This window comes from Aptenodytes patagonicus, chromosome 13 (assembly GCF_965638725.1).
Source record: "Aptenodytes patagonicus chromosome 13, bAptPat1.pri.cur, whole genome shotgun sequence".
NCBI lineage: Eukaryota > Metazoa > Chordata > Aves > Sphenisciformes > Spheniscidae > Aptenodytes > Aptenodytes patagonicus.
Genome location: NC_134961.1, coordinates 536,002 through 561,632, shown reverse-complemented (window position 1 = coordinate 561,632; position 25,631 = coordinate 536,002). Strand labels below are relative to the sequence as shown.

Genomic DNA, 25,631 nt, shown 5'->3' with positions numbered 1-25,631 from the left:
TGGCTGTGCGTGGGGGGGGCGTTTGTCCTGTCCATAACGCAGCCGCTGCTGGGGCAGCCAGTGAGGAGCCCGGCTGCACTGAGGCTGCACTGAGGCTGTGCAGCCGCAGCTGTGCGAGGCTGCGGTCTCTGGGGGGGGAGGCATTTCAACTGCGCCTTTGTAAAATCCTCCACCCATCCAGCAGCCCCATTGCAACACGGGAGGCTCTGCGCTGGAGGAGCTGCTCCCCCCTGCTCCAGCCTCTGGCCCTGCCCTGTCCCCCCCCCACTGCCTGCTGGATGCTGATCCCTGGCCTGGGGCAGCAGCAGCTCCCAGCCGGAGCCGGCCCCAGCCCCGGTGAAGAGGGCCTGCGGTCGCCCTGCATCGCAGCAGAGCGCAAGGTCAGGTGAAGGTGTTTGAGCAGCCGACCAGAGGCAGGCTCCTGCGCAGAGTGACAAACGACTCAGAAAAAGAGGTTTGGTTTAATTGAAGATGTTTAGAGAGAGGCTGATGGTGGCAGCACAATGCTCTTCGATAAATAACGGGCTGTGAGGCAGGGACGTGGCTGACACCTCAGGATGGGGTGGCAGGAGGACACACAGACGTCACAGCTCCCCTCGGGATGTGCTCAAAAGTGCTGCGGCGGTGGAGTTGGGTTGTGTAACGGGCAGGATCGAAAGTGGGGGGAACATCAGTCCCAGGCATTCGGGAGAAAAAGAGAGATTCAGTCTGGTCCAGAGAAAGCAAGTGCCGAGGAAAACCAGGGGCCTGAGTTGCTAAAGAAACTCGTATAAACCAACAGACGTGTTTAAGTAAAAAATGGCTAAGAAAAAAACCAAACCCCCCCAAAATGGTAACACAAATGAGGCTGGAAGGGTGCTTCAGGTCTCTCCTGGGAAAGCACTGGGGCTAGGAGGGATGGCAGCAGTTCCTGCCGCTACCTCCCCTGCCAGTGGGGGCCAGCCAGGCTGTGGGAGGAGCACTGGGGACAACGGGGACAGCCAAAGCCTCCCCACCAGCACCTCGGCAAAGCCAAGGCAACACCTGCTCCCCATGGGCAGCGCTGCAGGCACAGCTGCTTGGCGGCAAGGCCGGGCAGGGGAGCACGGCCAGGGCACCCGCTGAGCCGGCTTGGCCGGGCTGCAGGCTGCCGAGCACCCTGGTGAGGCAGGTCCAGAGGAGCGGGCTCCACGGCACGGGAGAGGGACGCGCAGGGAGCCCCCCCCCCCCCATGCGGCCCCAGGCTGTGGTGCCACGAGCGGCTCAGCCGAGCCGTTGGCTGCACAGACCTGCCCCGTTCTTCTGCAAACGGCTCCACCACATCACTCACAGGCAGGAGCACGCAGCCCCACAGAGGGACACTTCGGTGACAGTGGGCTGCAAACCCACCACGCTGTCTCAGTGCCGCGGGTGGGAGAGCTCCTCTTTCACCCCGTGGCCCAGCTGAAACCCCCCAAGAGGCACCTTGGCCAAAGCTGCGCGCACCAGCCCCAGCGGAGCCTGCAGCTCCCTGCCCCATCGCGTGTCGTCTGCCCCAGCACTGTGTCCCTTGAGCCTTAGCCTGCCTGCCGCACGCAGGGCAGGGGCCACAACTTTGCAGCCAGCCCAGCTGCCTGCACAGTGCCGCTTGCGCTGCCAAACTGAAGGGGAACCAGAGGTGTACGGGTTGGAAGGAGCCTCTGGCGTGCTCTGCTCCAACAGCCTCAGAGCAAGGCCAGCACCGAGGGCAGCCCTGGCTTCTTGGGTCTTGAATGTCTCCAAGGACGGGTTCTCCAATAGCTCCGCGCTCGACTGTCCTCATGGAGACACTTTTTTTTTTCCCCCCCTTCTGTCAGTCATTGCGCTAGACCTCTTTCTTTGAGCCCCAGAAGCGGGACCAGCACCTCCCAGCAAAACAGCCCGCTGCTGCTCCAAAACACGCTCTGTGCCGGCCCCCGGGGCTGGATCAAGCTGCTTCCTGCAGTCCGGGCTGCAGGGCCGGCCTCGGCCACGGGGGAAGCTGCGCTCACCGGGGCTTTCTGTGCCAGAGCCACCTCTGAGCCGAGCAGCAGCACACAGTGCCAGCCCCATGGCGGCCGTGGGGAGCTACTCCCAGCCACCCTTCTCGGGCAGCAGCACGGTACCACGCACAGCAAGCTCGCCTTCCTGCACCCTTTTATTAATTTACTCCCACCTCTGGGGTTTAGACATGGAAATGACTTCTTTGTACGGTCATCCGGGCTGCAAGATCTCAACGTGCTTCCTTTCTCTTCTAGAAGTCTAAGCCTGACCTGTACTGTGTCTCACCCCCACACCCGCTGCCAGAGCTGGCACTGCCTGCACGTACAGGCGATGCACCAGCTGCGGCTTAGACCTCCTTTGCTCAAGTCCCAGTTTCAAAATGAGAGGGGATTGAGGAACATGGCGCTGAGCAGGGGAAGAGTGATTTGCAACGGGACCCCAGCAGGGCGCAGGGATACCCGCACCTCTGACACGTGCCTGGGCTGGGTGAGCTGCAGCGACTCCCACCTTAAAAGCGAAGTGCTCGCCCAACCTCGCTCCAAGGCACAGGAAAGGTGCCTGGCCTGGCTGTGGCACACTGGGGTCTCCATGCAGGCTGGACGCTAACTGCCGGTGAGCTGAGACACAGCCCCAGGCTGGCACAGCCACGGGGGTCCTGCAGCCGGGCCAGGAGTCTCCCGGACAGCTGCAGGGAGACTGTCCACCAGCACGGCCCTGTGGTGATGCCCAGACTGTGGCCTGAAGCACGCCAGTGAGCAGCCGGGGGAGCTTTTCGTCAGCAAGGAAAAGCTGCTGTGATCTGTGCACAGGGCTCATCCCCAACGATCCTGCAAGAGTCCGGCCCTGGTGCCACGGGAGGGTGCACACAGGAGAGGAGAAGGGCTCTGGACCGAACTCTGCAGGGCTCTGGCTGCAGCAGCGGCTCTACACCCCCAGCTCCCCTCCCCTGCTACATTCCAACTTGGACAAAGGCAGAAAGATCTATACAGTATAATATATATATTTCACTATGAAATAGCAATTTCATTCCCTGCCTTCTACTTGATGCATCCTGAATTAAATGCTTCTTTTTAAGTCACTCCAGAGGGCCGGTGGGGCTGGGTAGTTTCTCATGCAAGGCAGTTACCCTCCCTGGAAGTTACCCACAGGAAGCACCGGCGGCAGCAGCTGACTTGGCAGGACCCAGACACGATCCTCGCTCCCCATTTCCCCTCACCCAGCTCCCCCTTCCCCGGCAACAAGTGCACGACTGTATATTCTGCCAGCAGCGGCCTGCCAGGGCGCTTACGGCTCATTTACATGGTCAGTCAGTGCAGACTCATTCACCTCGTTAACTGAACCCCTCTACATCACGTATACGAATAGGAGCAAACCAGAGGCAAGGGAAGTGGCGGGGACAGTGCAACATGCACACAGACTGGTGACGCAAAGGGCCCTCAGCTACGGCACAGCCAGATGCCTCGCGCGACAGCCAGGCCTGCCCAGGCAGCGCTCGCAGGCTCCAGGCCACGGGGGTAAGTCAGGGCTGCAGCCCGTCAAGTGCGAAGTCTGCCAAATCTCGGTCAACCTGTGGAACAAGGAGTCCCGTCCAGGGGCTGGGTCACTGACCAAGAGCCGTCATCACTGGAATCAGTGCAGAGCCGGATGGTTCAGGAGATGAAAGGAAAAACAATCCTACGGAAAGACAAAGAGGGCAGCTCTCTTAGGGAAACCAGGTGTTGCGGGTCTCTTCAAGCGTACCGAGGAGCCGCTGTCCTGAAGACCTTGTCGTCAGACCTGCAACGCAACTGGCAGCAAACGGGCTGTCAGTTACTGTGCTGGGACACTGAGCTGGGGAAAGAGCGAGGACTCGGTCACTCTGGGTCTAACAGAGCTGGGAAAAGGAGAGAGACAGCAGGGACAGGTTCAATCTGCTGTCAGGCTCTGGGCTCAAGTAACAAGATCAGAGTTCAAATTCCCTTCAAATGAAACCAATAGGAGCTCGGCCACCAGCTGGAGATGGGAGCACAACGATGCCCCAGACACACAGTAGCTTGCCCAGCAGCAGAGCTGCAGCTTCGGCAGCCCTCGCTCGAGCACTGCCCCCAGACAGCGGCCGTGGGGCATCGCCAGCGCGTCGCTGCTGGCCTTGGGCAGAGAAGGGAGCTTTCCCTAGGTACCTACCTTTGCTTTTTGTACACCTTCCGATCCAGTCACATCGTCCGGCTATATTCAATGCCGCTCTTGGCAGAAATGCCAGACCAGGGCAGAAGGCTGCAGAGAAGGCTCTGGGCTTGTCGATATATCCTCTGGGGAATTGAACACGGGCTCAGGCTGGCTAGCGTTGATCCAATGTGCTGTAGGTAGTCAGTGGCCATCAGTTAAGGACAGCGACATTTACACTGTAACTTAAGAAATAACTTAAAATACTCTGTGGACTAGCACTCCACAGAGCACTCCCTAAAGAGACCCCATGACACAGCGAAAGCTGCTCTGCTCAGTTAGACAGACAGATCTGCTCCTTGTATTAATTGCCTGCTCCTTTCTCTCAAAAGCAGGTCTGCTTTGCACCATAAAAGGCGGCAATTTGGGAACACTGGCTCCAACTTGTGTGGGGAATACCTCCTCTAAGCAGCTGCTAGTTCCCTTTGCACTCCACAGCAAGTTCCTGTGGGGACGGCAATCTAACCACCTGCCTGGAGAGGTTTGGACTGACTAGCTACACCCGGGAAAGATCAGGTTTCTTCTCCATGATCCAATGACCTGGAACAAACTCCCAAAGTCAGTTTGAGAGCAGCCTGCTGAGATCCAGGCCAGGCCAGAGTCACAGGGGATCCCAGGCCACAGGAAACAAGAACAAGGGCTTTCTCTGCCATGTTGCTGGACAAATCCTGCACCACACAAGCCAGAGCACGCCTAGCACTCTGGCTTAACACCAACGTTTGCTATCACTGGCATCAAACTCCTCCCAACTTAGAATTCAATGTACCATCCTACACTGCCTCCCCAAACTGTTCCCAGAGGAGTCGGGGGAGCTTGGGCACAAGCAGGTCACTGTCAAATCCCTCTAACATCGCCTTCCTTCCAGCTTCAGATTAAACTCGCACCTGAGCAGGCATCAGTCCCCAGATCTAGCCAGGTCACACTTTGCTAGATTGCCATTTTTAACCTAACACATAGTGTGGCGTCCGCTTATTGTGTTCCCCTGCTAATCAGACCGAAGGTAAAGGATATAAGATTGTCCAGGGTGGATGTCCACCATTGATGTACAGGACGTAGGTAAAGCCATCTTTGAGGACCCCTCTGATGGAATAATAATAGGGAAGATAGTGGTGCTGTTTAAAGTCTCTGTTTTCATAGAAGTTTATTGCTGTATTGTTAGTGGTGAGGACGTGCAGGTAGATGGCTTTGCAGTGATCTTGGGCAGTCGTTGATATATGGTCTTTTAAACTTTCAAGCAAGAGCGAACCTGTTGAAGGGAAGAGCAGCAGAATCACAGAGTGCAGCTGCCTTCTCAGGGACAGCGCAAGCGTTCATAGGTCCCAGCTGAGATCTCCTGCACCCAGCGTCTAAGCAGGGATTGCTGCACACGCTTGAAGACCCCAGATCCCACCCAGTTCTCACAGACCCTCTTGATGAATTCAACAGGACCACGCTACGTGGTTTTAATACGAATCTCATCTTACCTATGAGCATGGCTTCACAAAACAGATTTTATAAAGACACAAACTTCTGATTCAGTAACCACAAAGATGAGCCAGACGTGGGAATCTGCCAGTAATGCCCATCCCCAGCCAAGCAGCTCTCAGCTTTGGGGAGGGTCAGTAAGTCATTGTCAGTGGTATCAGTTCCACCACATTTATTTATTTTAAAGCCATTTAAAACAGCAGAGAGTCCAAACAAGACTTCACAAGCAGGTTATTGCATTGCATCTGCTGAACTCGAATTAAAATCTAAGAACAGGTAGGATTTTAAGATCCCTTCTTAGGAGGAGAGCCAAGGCACAGTCTCACTCAACCTGGATTTTCTGCAGCCGCTAGTCAGCAGGAGAAACCAGAGAAGGGCACAGAGAATACTCCAGCCCCAAGAAACGAGACCTGGAGGTTCATCCAAACCACCTCAACTCAGCATGAAGGACCCAGCGGAACCTGCAGGGGAACTTCTTCCGTCAGGTGTGGTAACAACAGGCTACAGAAATAGCTTAGCTAACACAAACACACAGATGAGATTTACGCTGCTGTTTCACAATCCCCAGACCACTTCACGGTCACTTGATACTTAGTAGGAATTTATATCAGCCAAGCACAAAAAGACACTGAGAGACATCAACAGGAGAGCAGTTTAGTTTCATTATGAGATATTCCACTCTTCTATCTCACAGAAATCCAACTGCCTTCTGGTTTAAGAATAGCAGAGAAGTAGAAACCAAAGCCTTTTAATGTCTGCAAGAGAAAAATCAGAGCTTTGGTGCTTAAAAGTATGCCTGGGGTGAAAAGCCTCCTGCATGAAAGACTTCAGCTTCAAACACAAGTAGAAAAACTCTCAAGAGAAAGGTCTCAGAAAGAGCAGCAGCAGGCAGCAGCTTCTTTAGGTTGTTTTGCTATAGGTACAAGTCCAAAGGTTTTGAGAGAGCACGGCAACATACTGTCTAGATGTAACGGATACAGGAAATACTGATGCTGAAAGGAGAAAATTCCAGCAAGACGGAGCTGAAAAAAACAGAATTTGGAAACAGAAAGGGGACTCAAAAGAGCCACAACTTCACAGAACAGAAGACCCCTTTACCACCTTCTCTGAACATTATTCTGCGCAAGTATTTTCTTCTTTGTAGAGAAAATTTATCTCCAGTAGCATTTCAATGCAAGTTTTAAATACAGTGCTCCCACCGAGGACTCTTCTGGTCATTTCTTTATGTATCCTATCAGTTGGTACCCTTTTAAACATGACTGGGGAGAAGGGAGGACTCAAGGAAGAGAAGTTATACCTGTACCCACTGAAGAGACTCTGGATGTACAACACTGGGTCATGCTGCCAAACCTGGCCTATTTGCTTTCACAGATCAAAGATATAGATCATGCTTGAAATTGCACCAGAAGAGCACTTATTTGATGACAAAACATATCCTGCTCTAAACAGAGATAAGCCCTTCTGACTGCAGGATTTTCAAATGGCTGCAAAAATGCTGTGTGTTGCAGGAGGCATTCAGAGCTGACTTTTACATGCATTTGACAGATTTAATCAGGTCCAAGTTACACTCTTTTTCCAGTTCCCTTTGTCTTTTTCTAAATGTTTGTTCTATCTGTTGAAGTTGAAAGGTTAAAAGCAGCTATATTTTCTGCCTCAGGGAGCAGGCTTCTGATACCCATGAAAGAAAATCACTTCAAACCCTGCTCCAGGGTGAAGTCCTAGCGCTTCAGTCAGTCTCAGCAGCAGGAGTGCAAGTTTTTGGTGTGCTCAGCTGTCCCCTGGGAACAAGACGGACAAAGCCCCGTGCTCTTTGGAAACATTTGCGCATTGTTTTGTGCGTACATCAGTAAAAACATCTCAGTGCACTTGCATTAACACCAAGAAGGGGATGCGAGTGCATCACCTTCCCAACTGCTGGTACAAATCATCGTCAAGCTTGCGGTGAAATGGTGCAGCTCCTTCAGTCACGCCCGCTAGCCACATGTGGCAAACAACAGCAACAGAGTTGTCACTTAGCAGCATCTTACCTATTCCATGTTTTCTGAACTCCTTCACCACTCCAAGACTTAGGATGTAAGCAACTTGAGTGTCCACAGGAAAATTGGAAGCTAGGATGTCTCCATCCTGAGTAGAGATACCACAAGTTATTTAGTAGGATACCTGGGGAGGCACAGGAGAAGGCAAGAATCCCGTACTGGAACATCTGAAAACAAGGCTATAGCAGGAAACCTCTCTTCACTCAACAGTCTTAGCTGAAGCTTCTGGAAAGGAGGTGGGGAGTTAAAAAAACCAAGGGTGCTCCCTTAGGTGTTATTCCTACTTTTGTATCATCTTCCCAGATGCAGAACAAAAATCATGATGTTTCCTTACTGTATACATTACTTGTGGGCTTAGGGACAGAATATATTTGCATTCTTTACCAGGAAGGATTCAAAGTGCCAATTCTGGAGTTACACACCAGTGTAGCTGATCAATCTAGCAACAGTCTTTATTGCCTGCACGCTCCATCTGAGCTTCGTGTCAGCTGGAGATCTCTGTACTGCTGTAGAGGACAAGGAGCACGTTCTACGGGCTCAGTCGAACTACTGCCTGGAGCAGTGTCTGAATAAGCTCCTGGCTTTCAGCTTGGCTGGAACAACAGCCTTTTGTTAGAGTTGCTGAAGATGCAGTTTCTGACTTGGACTAGCTCTGAGGAGAAGCCAGATAGCTAGAGTGAAGAGACCCATGCCACTCAATGCTCTCGGTTCCTACGAATGTTAAGATTATTGTTTAATCATAACACTGATGGCCTTTTAGAAGTTATGCACTCTCTGCACTGCCCCTGCTTTTTTTTTAATCCACTTGCCTATGCTGTTTGCCCTACACTAACCCGGTGGTCTTTTCCCATACTGTCTTCAGTGACCATCTCTTCTTCACCTCTCTGCTGTACTGTGTTGTCTCTCCTGGCCTCCAAGTTCTGTTATCCCTGAGGCCTGAGCTTTCTGCAGATTGGTTACCTCTGCTTTGTGTTCGAGATGGTGACCGTGTAAATGAAGGAGTTTCTGCAGGAAATCAGGAGTGACTTGCCCAGCACAGCTAAGGAAGTTCAACCCTTACGTAAGAAAGGAAGAGGTTCGTTCTCCCACAGCTGCGCATACCTCAGTCACCAGCGATGACCAGGCACACTGAAAACAGCCAGGGAACAGTTAAACGGCCTGCTACACAGTCACTTTTGGATTACGATCTGATTTCTCCACACAGCACATCAGGCAGCAAGCTTCCCACCGGGCCACAGCTGCCTAGCCCCAGCAGGAAAAGACTTTGTGGTACCAGGCTGCTCAGCAGCCCACGTGTTCAGATACATCCCACCACCCATGCTCCATTAGCTGGAAATGGGCACGTTCTTGGTTTCTTAAATTAACTCAGGATCACTCTTATAAGTGTCTGGATGGAGGGGGGGGGGGAAATACCCCGAACAGGTCCCGTAGCAGTTAACCATGGCAAGAGGTGGACTATCTCATACTGAAGCACAGTTTAGTAGCATACCTCTTTATGCACCTTTGTTCTGCTCTTGATCTCTGCCACTATCATTCCCACGATGGAGCCCCTATATGTGGCTGCGAGGGAAAAGAACTTCTTGTTGGAAGTGATATCTCGGTACCATGAGTCAGGGTACCTGGGAAGGAAGAAAAAACAGGCATGTTTGGGGACACAAAGCCCACGGGAGCAGGCAGCGCCACAGCAAACATTGTGCCGAGATGCTGCTCAACTGGAAATGGGCAGCAACATCTTTCAATGCCAGTCACTGGAACCACAGGCCAATGTATTTTACACAAGACTAAGGGAGGGAAGCTGTACTACTGGAAGGGCTGTCTTCTGCAAAGGCATACAGCCAAGTAGCTCAGCCATATGTCAATCTAAAGCTCTTTCTGTGCTACTAATTTAGCTTATTCCATGAAATCTGGGTTAGGAAGTTTTTCACCTTTCCTGCCTTAGCTGTTGTATGGTACCAACGAACATCGAACAGCTGCTGTACCCCATTTGGTAGCATGGTTTCTGTCAGTTGCACCTAAGCAGCAATGCAGGCTGCTCATGTAATGGCCTCCTGCCTTGCTAAGACAACCACATTTTCATTTTACATTCATTGCCCAGAGCTTTCACTTCCATCTTTAGCAAGTTATTTTTAAATGCAATATCCATCTGCCCTCATCTAAGAGCATAAGGATCTCATTAATTTGATACACATGTGAAAAAAATACTGCATATTGGTACAAAAAAAATCGCATGATCAGCCTCCAGCTCTCCTCCTCCTTCTGCAGCTACTAAAAGAAAACTAGCGTATGCTAATTTATTTCAAAGTGAGAGTTCAGCATGCCTTGTGTTTAAAAGAAATCTACAAATTCAAAATATTATGAATGCTTTTGCTGGTTTGTTACATTTTATGCAATCTTAATTATAATCCGCTAAAATCCTCTATAAACCTTCTCAACAAAGCTAAAGAAAAAAAAAATCCTTGACGTCTACAGCTGTAGTTTCCCTGGATGCCTTAAGCCAGAAAGCTATCGCTGTCCCCCAGAAAAGCTCCTTTTTGCTGTGCTTGTGCAGACACAAGCATTTACCAAATGGGGGCCTGGGGAACTGACCTGGGACAGAGCGAGATCAGCTTTAAGCCAGATCTTTGCCAGAGGTTTGGGAGCAACGGTGATCCCGAGTACACAGGCAAGAACTGTTCAGTCTCCCCCTGGGACATTCAGAAAGACAGTCCCTTAGGAACAGTTGCTCCGTGTTGGTTTGGTTTAACTCTGAGGGTGCTTTCTCGGCACACACTCCAGAATACAACTTTCTTTCACAAGCACAGGGATGCTGTTCTTTTTCCTAGAGGCGTGCTCCTTTCCCCATCTCTCACACAGTCCTTCCCAAGAAGCTGGTCCACCTCCTTAATTACAGAGCCCATTTTTCTGCCAAAATCTGCATACAGGAACTTTCTGATGACTTTAGGACCCTGCAGGACAGGCAGCAAAGGGCCATTAACAGGAACACCACCAGAGTGCATAAAAGATTCAGAACCTGCTGCTATCTTAGCAACAGTCCAGATGGCTGCAGAGCCTTTGGTGTCAGCTCTGAACTGGACCAGTGCAGGTTCACGCCATTTGTTTCTAGATCCCCGCCATCTCACACCCCAAACCGGCAACGTACTCTATTGGGAACCAGTCACCACAGAGCTGTTTCACTGTGTCTATGTCATCGTGGCAGAGAAGACGCAGGTTTACGTCTGTAAGTGCAGTCGGGGGCACCTCCTCTGTCATTCACGCCTGCAAGAGAAGAAAGCACATTAAGAATGGTGAAGCACAGATTCTGACTCCCAGCTTCAAGTCAGGCAGCTGCGCAAAGGCAGCAGGAGGTTCTCAGTATCAATAAAGTTGTTTTTCCTAGCAGAACGAGTTTTCAAGAGAGATGAAGCAAAACGTGGCAACATTAACCCGAGAAGCAACTCGAAGCCCTGTTGCTCACCGGATAAGCACAGCTCACTTCTCAGCCTGACCCACCCCACCAGCCCTGCATCTGCACACACTCCGCTCCCTGCGAGCACAGCCCAGTGATGCTGCGTGTGAAAGGGCATGTGGCACCAGCCACTTCCAAGAAGAGCTCAGGATGCTGCATTAAATAAGCCAACAATGTGCCAAGTGTACCTTAGGATGCATGGAGCTCTTCAAATGTCTATGCAGGGCCAGCATTTTGTTGAAACAGAACTGAACAAACAGCTTAAAAAGGAAGCTCTGCTAGAAGAACATTTATAAAGTCCTCTTACAGAATCCCGTCATCTCCAGTTAGTACGTAGGCAGAGGATTCAAATTCTGTAAAATGTTAATTTTGTTTAACTTATGCTGGTGAAATGAGATCTAGTTTCATCTCCCCTCATTCCTACGTGCTACAACTCCACGCGGGCTTGCTTTCCAGCCCAGCAAAGAGCATTCAAGCATAGAAATCCCAAGATACCCTTTTCTTTCACCATAGCACTACCACAATCCTGCTAACCACGTACAGGACACTTACTCCAATGTCTTCAGCCTTTTTAAACAAGGTACCAGAGGGAAAGAAGCAAGCAATGACTAAAGTGTTTGTAAAAGCATTTGTAGTGCAGATGCACGAATGAAGAACAGATCTTGGGAACGGGCTTTAGGCAGGACAAAGCCCCACACGAGACACTGCGCACACAGAGCAAACGAGGCAGGCAGAGACAGGGCAGCTGCAGGAGCTGGTTCTCTTTCACAGGCCACCTGCAGTTCTCCATCCACAGCTTTGTCTCTCTCACTCCAGCCCTCCTAGCCCCAGGTCAAAGAACCAGACCAGGATGCAAAGAAAAAAAAAAAAAAAAATCCACCACCCTTAATTTAAGAAGTCGTTTGTTTTTGTTTTTACTTTCTTCTCCCAATTTTAAGAGCCTCAAATCTTGGTTTCAAAATGCCGAGTTACAAGGAAAAAGCTGCACACAGCAGTGCTTCTGTATGCCCTCCTGTTGAAAGGGATGCTCAGCTCTCCAGTGCTCTCGCTTTGAAGCTCAGAGACTCGAGAAGGAACAGATTTAAACACACTCCCCACTGGACTAGATATGCCATTTGAGCAGTTTCAATGCAAAAATCGCATCACCTCTGTAATACACTCTGTAACTGGCAAAGACGCACAAAAGGAGTAGGCACAGCAACGATCCCAGTTTGACGTGTTTGACAGCACACAACTGCGTGCCGATTGCTCTCCTAAGAATTTGAAAACACCTCCTTCCACTGTACCCCTAAGAAAAAACACAGGCTAAGCCATAAAATCCACATTCCACCCCCAAATTTCTCTTTTAAGGTACATAAGCTAGCTTTCTTCTGCAGTTCCCCTGGATGAACTGGTAGAGAGCAACTCCCAGTTAGCACAACATGATGATAGTCAGAGAGCAGAGAGTCCCCGGATGCTGGGGCCCTTGGAACTCAACATCAGTGCTGAGAGAGAGGTAATTAGCACTGCTAACAAGAACAACGTTCACCCTTGACTTTGGCACTCTCCCTGCAACACATATTGTATGACTCCTTTGCACTGGCTAGAGCAGCATGAGCTGCTGCCTCTCTGTCCTCCCGGACAGCGGCATAAAGACCCTAGGCTGCATCGGCCCAGACCTCCTAGGGAGGAAGGAGGAACTCTACCACTGGTTTGTGTGCAACCTGAAACACGTCAAACAGCCAATGTATCAACAGGAGAAAGGATACAATTAAGGTCCACTATTATCCAGAGAAATCTTTGCTAGCCCTTCTCCCATGCAGGCAGAAAGAATGGCAAAGCATTTTTGTTAAAGCATTTTTGCTTTAACAGAGCAGAGGTCCGAGAAACTTCTCCTACAGCTCTTGAGAAAGATGAAATGGGGTGGGTTTCTTCAAGCAAGGGATCCTTCCCAGACACAGCTTTCCTCCCAATGACTGGTCCTACTATTTCCCTGAGAAGGGCATCCGAGGGGATCCGTATATTGATATGGATCACTTGCTGTTCTCCAAAGAAGTCCTTAAAAAGACTCACAGCTATTTCACAGCCTGTTCTAGGACTGTGGTTGCATATTTACTGAGCAGCCTACAGCTTTCACAATCAGTCCAGATGCTAGTTTCAAAACAACTTAAGCACCTAGAAAACCCACAAAACCAGTACTCCTTACTGCTTTTAAAACTAATTTTACACTCCTAGAATTGGCTCAAGCCCTCTGAGGCTAGACTTCGAAGCTGTACCCTGTCGCGGCAGCGAGCACACTCTCCACCACCAGCCCGGGTGACCTTTTAACGTGCCTCAGCTTTACCCCACGGGGCCCTGAAGGAAGGGCATGTTCACTTGTTGTGGCTGATCCGATCCACACCGCTGCTGGCTGAAGTAGCTCATGCACAAGTGGTGTGGACCCCAGTCCCACCCTCCCACCCATGCACTCCTCCCACCGTTGCCAGACCCTTTGCTGAGCCATTTCAGAGCAGTGACACACCACAAGATCACGAAGTGAGGGCAAAACACTTGTTTGTATGCCAGAACTGCTTGGCAAAAGCTCGGGTAGCATAAGACAGGCTTCCCGGGGGGAAAAAGAGGAGGGAGGACTGAGCAGGCACATACAGCCAAAGCCGCTTTGGCCATGGCGAAGCTCCAAGCCCCACTACATCGCTTCGTTAGTGGGCATTAAGCGGCATTCAGGATTGCAACAGCAGTGCTCTTGCTCATATATTTTATTACTCTTGAGAAAATTCAATGCTCCTTTAAGGCAACACCCCTTCTCAGTCAATACTCTCAGCATTAATAAATCAGAGATAAATGAAACAACCATGATAGAGCCATATTTTTGCTAATGAGCAGAAAAGGCAGGGGCCTAGGAGCAGACTTAGCCAGCAGCTGCTGCAGGAGAGGCAGAGCCAGCACAGGACGCATTCTTGTGAGGATTAGTTCATGTTTATTTAACACTATATTCTCAAAGAGCTAGGCAAGCATTATGCATTATCCTGTAGCTGAAGCCAGCCTTAAAAAAAAAAAAAAAAAAAAAGAAAAATCCATTACTGTTTTGTTGAACAGGATAATTCCCCTCCTCTCAAATTCAGACAGCCATTTCCCAGCACTGGTTGTGTCTGCAGGGACTCTCTTCATCCGCTTTGCGTTATGTGACCCAATCTGATGCTCTTGCACATTTAAAGTAAATTTAGGACACCCACCTGGCACTGTGTCCTGCCACAAGGTTTTAGGAGAGCAGAACTCTGCACCTTCCTCCCTGGCCAGGTGTTGCTGCTGCTGGAGGAGCTGCGGTCAGTGGCTGCTACGACCAAGAGAGAAGAAATCCCAGGCAAGTCAATTCTCTTCATACCCAGGTGACAGCCTCTGGCTCTTCACAGATATCTGGGCGAACACCCAAGACCCGGGTCCTGGCCCTCTGCACAGCCTGTGGCATGCTGCAATTAGCAGAGCCAGAGTCCTGAACAAAAGCCTCAGCTAGCACAGTGACGAGAGTATCACTTTTAGAGTCAACTTCGTTTTAGGGGACAAAAGATATGTTTGGAAGCATAAAGTAATAATAAAAAAAAACATTATCAGTGTTGAATACAATCCTAGGACTCAATGGAAGTTAAAAAGGCCTTTAGGGTTTTAGAGGTAGCTCCACTCACCACTGCAACACCGACAACACCAAGCTCTGACCTTTGAGACCAAGCGGTGGTTGCAGTGAAACAAGACGTAGGCTCCAGCCATGTGCAGTTAACTGAAGGAGGTCGACAGCCATTTTTGAAAACCCAAAGTGAAGTTATCTTATTTCTTTTAATATCTTTTTCTCAGGTGTCAGCCTTTGGTTCATGTGATGGCCGCGGTCTGGGAAGTGGCATGGTTAACATCACCCACTGCCCCTCCACCCAGCGGGGCACAGCGACCTCACCCTTTTGTCAAAATGGGAAACGCTCACTTACGATGATTATAAAATGAGCCAACGTCTTATGCTTATGAAGGGATCGTGCAGTTAAACATCTGAAAAGGCTCTGAGGACACCCCTTTCCAAAATACCGAAGTTAGCAGTGAGTAGAACTAGAAACTGAGCATTTAATTCCCTTTCCTACCTAAAAACTGCAGATATTAACACACAACAAATTAATTTCAAAAAAACTACAGTAAAGTATAAAGGTTTTGAGCATCACTACTAGTCTTCTGCCTTGCCCTATTGAAACAAATCTAGCAAAACATTTTGGCCTTGGGTGTATTGGGTAGCTGCAGAGGAACCTGTCAAACTCTCATTACAAATATTTAGCAGTAATAGAAGTTGGATGAAAAGAAATAGCAAGTAAGTACACTACTAAATACGCCAACTTAGCATATAATTTTAAATTAAAGGACATTGTAAGGCCTAAACTTACTATTTAAAAATAATGTAATAAATAATTGGCATCAATAAGCTCTAGCTTTAATGAGCTAAAGAAAAGTATTTCACAATTCTGTCTAAAAGGCAGAGGAGCCTTTAGCTTCCAGCATCAGCCCAAGCAATGGTTGGGACTCCATGAATTATCAACGTTCACTCAGCACAATGAGCCGAGTACAGGTACTGACGTACTTCTACCACCAGTACTTCCAGGTCCTACCGTGCCAGAGCAGGTCTTGTTTTGAGTTTAGGTTAGCTACCTAAGTAAGCTACCTAGTGCAGGGACAGTTTCTTTACTTGAACTAGATGCTTCACAGCTAAGAAACCTCAACTCAGGCTTTTCTCAAGAGCAGGAAGTTTTCTTTCCCTCTTAGAGCTCTTGTATTTAAAAAAAAAAAAAAAAGAAAAAAAAAGATAAATCTACATAATACCATATTTATAGAGAAACTGCGGTAGCCACACAGAATCAGCACTCTTAATCCAACAGGGTGTTCAATGCAAGACAAAGTCTGATGCTTACTAGAATTTGGCAGGCAGCTGCTTAAATGCATTCAAAAATCCCTCGAGCACTTCCATACCTACAAAAGCCTGGCTAAGTGATTCAACAAGTTAAGATTTCCATTGTTTCGCACTATTAGACATGTTTTAACAATGTTTCTGCCTTGTGCATCCTGCAAAAAGGAGTTGGATTTAAGCAATGAACAATCGTAAGATACCATTTTTATGAATTTTTGTTTGGACTTCAACGTCCATCCAGATAGGTTCATGAAAATCCCAAACAAAAATTTTATCATCTAGCAACAAATGTCACTGAATTTCCTGGCAGAATGAAAGCAAGGTAATCTAAGACTAAAGCTAAATGAATACTAACTAGAATCGTATACATATATAACTTCCAATAAGGGGTGTTTTGGCTTCAAACTTAGTGTTCACACAAAAACCAACGTGAAGGAATCTTCTTCACTTGCAGAAACAAAGCTAGACTGAAGTCCATCAAAATCTTTTACTTTTCAATTTAAATGCTACTTGAAATCAATTCATCCTGAACAGAAAGAAGCAAACCTGCAGGAAAGAATAAAGAAAAACAAGCACTGGCAGGCTAGTGGATTTTTATAAAGCGATCCTATGATTCAGGAAGTACTGTCCCGAAACACACACAGCCAACCACCCCAGTATCGCAGGCACCTCCGTCATGCAACGGTGCAGACCCTTATTTACTTGGGCTGAAGATTTTCACCTTCTGGAATTCAAAGCGCTTTCTTCAAGCACACTCCTGCTAGATTATTAAGAAGGATTATCTGCTGTCGTTCCACAGAAGGAAAAGATTAAGTTCCTCCAGACAACTACCAAGAACATACCATGCATGGGCCAGGTCTGAGGAACTGCAGGGATGCTAAACCAGTCTGCTCTGCAAAAGCGGCATGCGAGTTGGCCCTTCCTTCGGTTGCCAGGTCACGTCCCTCTGCCTACGGCTGCGTGTTTCTACCCAGCACTTCAGCGATGGACATAAGCACAGTAGATGTATTTTTACTTTACGTGAGCAGACCATCTGCTCGGCATAAACACAGACTAGCAGATACTCCCTGGAAGATTTGCATGCACGCACAGCGGGCCAGAGCTGGATTTCCTTACGTCTGATACCCTCACCAGAGGTGCTGTGCCAGTGTCGCCACCAAATCCTTGTTTGTGACTTCTGTGTGGACAGTCCTCAAACCCCAGCGAGACAAGATTTCCAGGAAAAAAAAATTTAATGACACCTGGCACCCTCTCTCACTTGTAAATAAATAGGATCAAACAAAGCCCAGACAGAATTTTAAGAGCTACTCAAAATGCAGGATAGGCGCACGCCAGCTGTGACTGAGCATCACTGGACTCAAAACAGACACGAACTCTGCTATTGTCTGGGGAGTATCACTTCAAGAGCGCCAGCGGGAGTTTTCACAGCTATAAGTCTTTCTACCTTGCGCCATCTGGCACTGGGGATTTGATTTACATTAAACCATTCAATCTGGACCAGCCAAAGGTCTAATTCCAACAAAGCAGTAAAGATTTCCCTTCTGCATTTTATTTTAAGCTTACTGCGTTTTTAGGTTACTGGTCTCGCAGGGAATGTTCCACGCAGACACCCCTGTTAACAAGCTCCTTTTATTTAATACAATAAAACCGCAACTGGATTTGAAAACATCATGAATTCATTACCAAGAATCTCAAAGAGGCACTTCTAGGACCTAGGGCAACATTATCAAAGCAACAGAAGCCAAATTTTTAAAGATATTTGAATGCTTGGCTTGATACCACCCAGGTACTGCTTCAAGTCTGGTCATGGAATAGAAACAATTAGGTTGGAAGGACCCTTTGGAGGTCACCTGATTTAACCCAACTTAGATCAGATTGCTCAGGCCCACAGTCCCATGTAACGTCAGTGAGGAGCAAATCTCTTCACCCTGCCTGGGCTCAGACTAGTTCCTTTGCACCCAGAGGAGCAACTGGAAAGCTGGGGTGTTAAACATGCTGCCTGCACCAACACGACCACCTCTGCTATGCGTGCAATACAAGCATACCTCTATATGCTATTTGTTACGCTCTTGTTTATCCCGTTGAATGCTCCTGCTCCTTCTAGGAATCCCACGCAGGTTCATTTAGGACAAGCAATAAATAAACCCCAGAAGATGTGGTTCTCCTCGTTTCTGGTATGTTATGCAAACCGATGGAGCTTGGAGTTCACAGTCACGAGCAGAACAGTGATCGTTTCACCTCCATTCCTGTACCATTCATCACATCCCATAGGAGTGCTGCCCAAAACTGCCAGCACTTCATTCCCTACACTAGCAGAAGCAGGTGTTTGGAGCGAGCGAGACACTTAATGGGGAATCTAGGACAAAATGACTGATTTTGTGGCTTGGTCTGAAAATAATGTAATAATATGGCTGGAAACAGGCTCTGATGCTAGATTACATCATTTCACAATAGTCCATAACGCCTTTTGATCTAGGCGTTACGTTTTTCTGTAATTTCTACCAGAACCACAAGCATTGAGCCTAGGAGCCCCTCGTGGACCCCTGGTCACTCAGGGACATACACAAGCTCAAGACTTTGAGCTCCTCATTATTTAAACTCCTTCAGTAGCAGCTTCCTTCTGTGCACAAAACAGCCCTCCTCAGCCAGCTCCCCCTGCACAATCTCCTAGGCTGCTGCATCTTGAAGATACGCTCTTAGTCTGCTATGCAGACCCCATTTGCCTCCAAAGCACACCCCGAGCACTAATGAGCTTCTCTCGGGGACATCACTCTGGAGAAAGGAGTTTGTCAGTGCCTGGACTTTCTTCTCCAGTAAATCTGTCCAGGGCAGTGTGCCCGACCAGCACACCCCCACAGTGGAGGAGGGCAAAAAACAGTAAGCCTGGGGAAGAATGTATTGTAAAGAAAGCTGAATTTATCTCAACACCAGGGAGACCGGAGGGTAACCTTGGGTTTAGGTAAGACAGCTGCACCAGTGAATCATCAGGTGCCCTGAGACAATTAACAAATAATGTCTTCCTGAGCTAGCCAGACCAGCATGGGGGGAGCATATACATGGCTGAGCCCAAAGTACAAAAACTGGACAATTAATAAAGTAAACTTTGAAGAAAGCAAAGGGCCTGAGCTGGCTTCAATCTGTGTATTCCATCCCGGTGACTGACGGCACCGAGCACCGTGACAGTGAGCATATAGAGACCAGTAACAGGCATCACGTTTGTATTTGGATTCAACTGTACACTGCAATTGCTGTATTATGCTTGTGCAGCGATTTCAGTATGTTGCTGTATTACCCTGCTAAATCAAAATCCCATGGAACACCAAATATATCAAACAAGTAAATTTGACATTAAACGCTCCTCGTGTGGAATATCTAACAAGAGCCTGGCCAGAGCACATTGGACTCGGACAGCCAGGAAGGCAGCACTGTCGCACACAACCTGGGAAAACCCGTCCTGGCATTCAGCCCTCCTCCCAAAGGCTCACCCCACGCTGCTCACCCAATTTCTCCTCAGCTCTGAAATTCTGAAAACATCATTCCAAGAAATGCACTTGCACCTTGTCCCCAGCTCTGCACTTCATTTTCCGTTACACCCAGATTGAGGTGTGCACACCACAGGACTAAAAGCCTGAAAGCCGAAAACACAGAATCACAGTAATTAACACTTTGGCCTCCCGCCATGAAGGATCAGGATTTGAAACAGACCCCAAAAGGATATTAAGAAACGAGAGGGCAAAATGTAGTTCTACCTGCGCAGCAAGCAGTAGTTATTTATTTGAAATGAAAACACTTACTGTTAGTGAAATCCTTTTATACTTGTATCCCTGATCTTCTGCACACTTGAAGTTTGACTTGTCAGCCTTCCAGCAGCAGCAATGTTAACGTTTTGCATGCGAGTGGCTTTCTGGGCTGTTCTTTTACCCTACAGTTCTCGATATGTTACTGAAACCGTAGATTTCACAGGAGCTGGTACCCGAATAAAGTGTCTCTAAAGCATACTGCAAAAGGCACGGCTTCCTGCTGCCCCAGATACAGCAGTTCCTCCAGGGAATGGCAAACAAGAATCTCTAAGAGGGTTTTGCTGTTAAATCTTTTCTTGTTAAGACGTGGAAGAGAAAATCTGCTTTGTGACAGTAGCACTGCGGGGAGTTAAAACCGAAGGGTCACAATAGAGGCACATTTACAACAAGAAGCTCGCTAGAGGAGAGATCTAATACCTTGCAAATGCCGAACACGGCAAGTTTCCAATAGGCAGCTGTTCCTCCAGAAAACAAAAAAAACCCCCAACAACTCATCATACATGCAGGCCCGCTGCCATTTCCGAATTAGAATAAACAGCTACACAGAAAACGTTATGTAGTGACTTAAAAAAAAAACAGCCAGAAATTCAGCCTAGTGTAGTACAAACGCTGGGAGAGGGGAATTCGAGCCTGCCTCCATTTCCTAGACACTGTCCTCATTACTGAGCAGCAACACACGGCTGTCGATAAAACCCAGTCCCTCCGCCTACATCATTACAGGAGACACTAACAAATAACTTTTTAGAGGCTATTGCAAACAAGGTGCTTTTAAAAAAAAAAAAAAAAAAAAAAAAAAGCTTGAAAGGAACATTCCTTCCCTAGTTGGCAGGCAAGTGCCCCAAACTCGCTTCCCAAATTTAAAATTTGAGCCAACATGGCTCCTTTTCCTTTTCTTTCTCAATGGTGTTTTCCAGTATGAGACACCCAGGTTCGACTCAAAAAAACCCACTGCTGCTGCTTCAAGCTAGTAACATTTCAAATGGATTCTGGCACAGATGTCTGCTCTTACATCCACAGTAATAACTTGAAAAGGAGAAATTAAAAACTTAATTAAAAGCTAATGTTGGAAAACTGAGCAGCTCCCATTCCTACCTTTCTGCAAGGAGGAAAGTGTGGGTGGGGGGACGTAGTGTGAGACACGAAGCTCTAAGTCTTTTTGCAACACCCTGCATTGAAGCCATCAGACACGCTGTGACTGGTTAAAAGAAACAGGAAGACAGGAGTGGTACCGCTCTAATAACGATTTTAGATAGCGTTTAACTTTCAAGTTTGTAGAAGAGGCGCTCAGCTAAGACAGAACTTTCTCTGCTGCTACACTGAACAGCTTAGCCCCATTGTTTCTTTAAAAGTGTCTTAACATCAGGGGAACAAAGCATTAACAGCAGCCACTGGCACCAAGTCACCGAAGGGAATTCCTGTCCATTACCAACAGCTGCCTCCAGCCCAGCAGCCTGTGATGAGCAGGAAGGCAGTGCCACGAGGACTTCTGAATCAACTCTGCAAACCACTCGCAGGGAATTCCCCAGGTTAGTCGTCATAATTCCTCAGGTACTTACAACAGCGCTGTCATCGAGAGTCAGCCTTTGCAACCACAGTTTCACCTGCTCCTGCTCACTCCATAAATTACGCTGGGAGTGGCCGGGGTGAGGGGCAGAGAGGTGGAAAATAGCCAGGAAGAGAGAGGATGGCTTCTTGGGTGGCAGGACCAGTTCACATCAGATGATGGGCTAAGATACCAGCACCGACTCACTGACCGGCTTATCAGACTATACTGGCCCAATACCCATCTTCACAACATCCCCCCCCACAAAAAACCACCCCCACATACAAATAAAGATCATCCTTACTGGGAAAGAAAGAACAACAGACATGAAAGTACCACCAGACTTCATTAACAAAAATAAACACGCATACTACGTTAAAGGCTCTTTGAGCTCCCAATTACAAAAGACCATTTTTCTGAATTCCACTGGCAGTTCCCACAACGTTTCATGACAACTGAGGCCAGCCCAGATACCAAAAGACACGATGATACCACTCTGGTTTAGGAAGAGAAATGAAAATTAAGACTGCCACAGGTTTTAAGAGGGCATTCACAGGACGGCCACTTACCATTACTCAGACATGTTAAGTCAACTTGCTTTAAATACATCAAGCAACCGGCTGAGAGAAACAACAGCAGCAGCTACTTCAGAGAACAAAACGATGTATTAGAACAACACTTACACACTACTGTATGTTTCTTTATTTGCTACCAGGCATATAAAGACTAATTAAAGCACCAGTTTACAAGACATAACAGAACTACTTTTTTAACCTGCAAGATTAAAACCATCTACTTTAAAAGCCTGGTACCAGGCAGTACCCAGTATCGCTGCTTCTGATGGGGGTGAGGCTGCTCCAACGTTATCTTGTAAATGAAGAGTTCACACTCCAATTATAACATGTTGGGAGAGAGCCACCGGCTTTTTTTAAAAGAACCTCACTTCTGAGAAATCCGCTAGTTTATTCATACAGTCAACTGATTTATTTAAAAAAACATACCATGCACTAGCACTCCCGAAAAGCTACCAGAAGTGTCCCTCGTAAAGGCTTTTGAGAAAACTAAGCTGGACCAAGGAGAGTCTATGGCAGACTAGAAGAAAGGAAGCAAATCTAGGATGAATCCATAGTGAAAAGAGAATCCAGCTACAATCCGTTCAGCAGATTCATGAAAACTAGATGGGAAAAGAGATTAATAGATATGCAACAAAAATTGATGATTCTTTGGGATAGGGCACAGATTTCCAGGACAGTAAAATCTAAAGCTGTTCACAGTTGTAGAAAGCTCTCACGATGCCAAAAGACTAATAAAATGACAGATAAAGTCTGTAAGTTGGTAGATAAAAAAGGAATGCAGGTCGGAGAAAGGCAAACATTTCCAGTTTGTGTTAACCACTACAAGGGGAAAAAAAATCCACGCTCTCACAGCGAGTTCCCTGAGAACATTAGTTTGCTGCTCAGCAGCAGTCAAAACAGGATACTGGGAATTATCAGAACAGAGAGGGAAAAACACACATCTAGAAAGCCTTTGGTCTGAGCTAGCGTGCTCCTCCTTATGTTACAGATATTTAATGGCTCTGTACATCTGGCAGTAAAAGGTCAGACACTCGGCCACGTTCAGGCGGTTCTCAAGAGCAGAGAGAATAGCTGCAGCAAACGGCCAAGGTTCAGAGGAGCTCACCACGGTCATCTAGCACAGGCTAGGTGATATTGGGAGGGGCTGTAGCATAACGAAGACAGGATAAACTACAACAGATACAGAGCAGGCTAACAAAGTTCAAACTCAACAGAGTAAATATAGTTAAACATTTAAACAGCTTACTACAGGAGATTATAATAATTTGATGCCTATAATCAGGAGCGAATGTCTGAGACACATCCTTTAGTTCATGGCCGGACACAGCGATCCCGGTGGCGAGGATGCCAGCCCTAGTCACTCTGACAGGACACGGAAAAAAGCAGCGCTTTCAACATGCAGCTTCGGCAGTCTCCGAAACGGAGATGCTTTTTTCACCATACAGATAGCGTAGGTATAACCCACCGCTGCGCAGCCCGAGGAATTGGCCACGGCACCTGGGACACCTCTGGCAAAGCCATCTGCCACCGTGCCTGGCAGGAAGCACTGTGCCCTGAAGTCTTTGGGACAACACTTAAGGCTCCGTTTGATCAGCTGCAATTAAAAACCTCAAGATACACCCTGCAAAACCACATTCAGCTGTCATCCTGCTTAGATATGAAGTCGAGCAATTGCTTTCTCTCCGTTAAAGCTCTACAGGCTGGTTCAAACGGACACAACGCTTACGTAGGGCAAAGCACAGAAAAGCGAAGCTGCCGTGGTGTGCGTTAGGTTTGAGCCAGCCGGGGCAGTCTGTGAGCCGTGACCCAGGCTGTCAGCAGACACAGAGCAGCCGGGAGAGCCAGGGCAGCTCCTGTGCAAGGGGAAGAGCTGGATCCAGCGATGCACGACATATTCCCGGCCCTCCCAAGGGATATTCTGCTACAGAGGAAGAGGAAATGGAGAGGCGCTAGTTAATGCTACAGACCCCCTGCGCTGCTGGCTGAGCCCCCGAACACAACTCGGAACGTGCCAAGAGAAGGAATAGCTGTAAGCGTAGCTGCGAGGAATAGCTGTAAGCGTAGCTGCGAGGAATAGCTGTAAGCGTAGCTGCGAGGAATAGCTGTAAGCGTAGCTGCGGGACCTCCCGGGTCTCTACCAAAGCCAAGGAATAGTCTTCCCCGTTGGCACCATCGTGCCCAAGCACAGGGCGGTGCCAAGCTGACTCCAGCTGGAGTTCGGATTATTTTTGTAATAACCCAAACGACACAGTTTCACCAACGCAGTTGCGTTGTTTCAACCAGAGCGCAAGCGAGCACTCGCACGGTTGCCCCGTCAAACCCAGTCACCGGAAACCCCCGGTTTTCCAGTCACCAGATTTCCAGTCACCGGATTCCGCCCGAGGACGACGCCACGGGGCTCTCCGGATCACCGACCCGCACGGCGTTTCCCGGAACGGGCAGGAGCACACCCCGCGGGGCCCGGAGCCGCTACGCTACCCCGGGGAACCCCGATACGGCCTAGGGGCGGGGTTGCCATGGCGACCTGCGCCCGGGACGGGCCCGGGCCCGTCCCGGGCGCAGGTCGCCATGGCAACCCCGCCCCCCCGCTCCGCGGCGGAGGCCCCCACCGCGCTTCCCCCGCTCACCTCGGAGGGGCGGCGGGCGCGCCGCGGGCGGGCGGGGCAGCTCAGCGCATACCGGGCGGCGGAGGCGGGCGAGGGGCCGGCGGCCTCGGCGGACACCGGCGGGCACTTCCTTTCCCCGGGCACCGCGCAGCAAGGCGGCTCCCCATAGGCTGTCTCCCGGGCACGTGACCGGCGGGCGCCGCGCAGGCGCAGAGGGGCAGCCCCGCGCAGAGGCCGGCGAGGGAGCGCGGCGCGAAATCGAAGCTGGCGATTAAAGGGGAAATTTAAAATTAGCGACGCATCCTCGAGCACAAACGCTTGGGATACAGGACGCAGGCTGGTCACACACCTCTCCCGCAGCTTTCCCCCCGTACTACACTGCGAGGGGCGCCGGGGCGCCCCGTCACGCTGCCAGGGCTTGGTGCCGGTAACGACTCTAATCCCGAAATTGGAAGTTTTGAAGGGTTTTTCCTTGTCGTTGAAGCTCGACAAAGTGAGAGGAGACAGGATAGGGTATTTCAGTTGGAAGGGACCTACAACGATCATCTAGTCCAACTGCCTGACCAAAAGTTGAAGCAAATTATTATAGTAGTAGTATTATTTACCTTCCCTTTCCAGAGAAGGGCAAACGCGGTTTCCTTCTCAGCTGTTTCATTCAAATCAGATTTTCACAGCTTCCACCTAATCCGTCCCATTTTTGCAGCCAGCGTGCAACCAGGTAACCACAGCCACCGCATCTCCCCCGACGAGGACAACAGCAGTGGAGGTCTTTGTAACAAAGCCACTAATGTATAGAAACGACCCTTCCTTCTTGCTTTTTCACCCAGCAGAGGGGGCGACGACGGAGAAGAGCTCAGCTAAAGGGGCTAGACGGCGTGTTTCGCTGTAGTGCTAGCAGCAGCAAGTTCCGCTGCCCTTCCCGGGACGCTCCCGCACCCGCCTGCGCCCCGCTCAGAGCTGGCCGGCACGCCGCAGCCAGCCTTCCGCCAGTTCTCCAGCTAGCATTAAACAAACGCACCAGATCTCACCCCACAGTTTCACGAATCACTGACTGAGGCGTGTACAGAG

At 49.1% G+C, this 25,631-nt stretch overlaps 1 protein-coding gene across 4 annotated transcripts; it reads right to left on the bottom strand.

Annotated features, from left to right (window-relative positions):
• Nucleotides 1-442: 442 nt before the first annotated feature.
• NAA60 (N-alpha-acetyltransferase 60, NatF catalytic subunit) lies at nucleotides 443-24,703 on the bottom strand. Of its 4 annotated transcripts, XM_076350905.1 has the most exons (7): nucleotides 24,585-24,661; nucleotides 10,822-10,937; nucleotides 9,172-9,301; nucleotides 7,674-7,770; nucleotides 5,194-5,428; nucleotides 4,144-4,329; nucleotides 443-3,654 (listed from the first exon to the last, which is right to left on the bottom strand). In XM_076350905.1, the coding sequence occupies exons 2-6, from the start codon at nucleotides 10,929-10,931 to the stop codon at nucleotides 4,173-4,175; spliced, it is 729 nt and encodes a 242-aa protein (XP_076207020.1). In that variant the 5' UTR covers nucleotides 10,932-10,937; nucleotides 24,585-24,661; the 3' UTR covers nucleotides 443-3,654; nucleotides 4,144-4,172. The 4 variants fall into 4 exon arrangements, with proteins under 4 accessions (XP_076207020.1, XP_076207019.1, XP_076207016.1 ...); XM_076350904.1 differs by lacking the exons at nucleotides 443-3,654; nucleotides 4,144-4,329 and having other exon boundaries at nucleotides 5,157-5,428; nucleotides 24,637-24,703; XM_076350901.1 differs by lacking the exons at nucleotides 443-3,654; nucleotides 4,144-4,329; nucleotides 24,585-24,661 and adding an exon at nucleotides 19,834-20,071 and having other exon boundaries at nucleotides 5,157-5,428.
• Nucleotides 24,704-25,631: the final 928 nt, after the last annotated feature.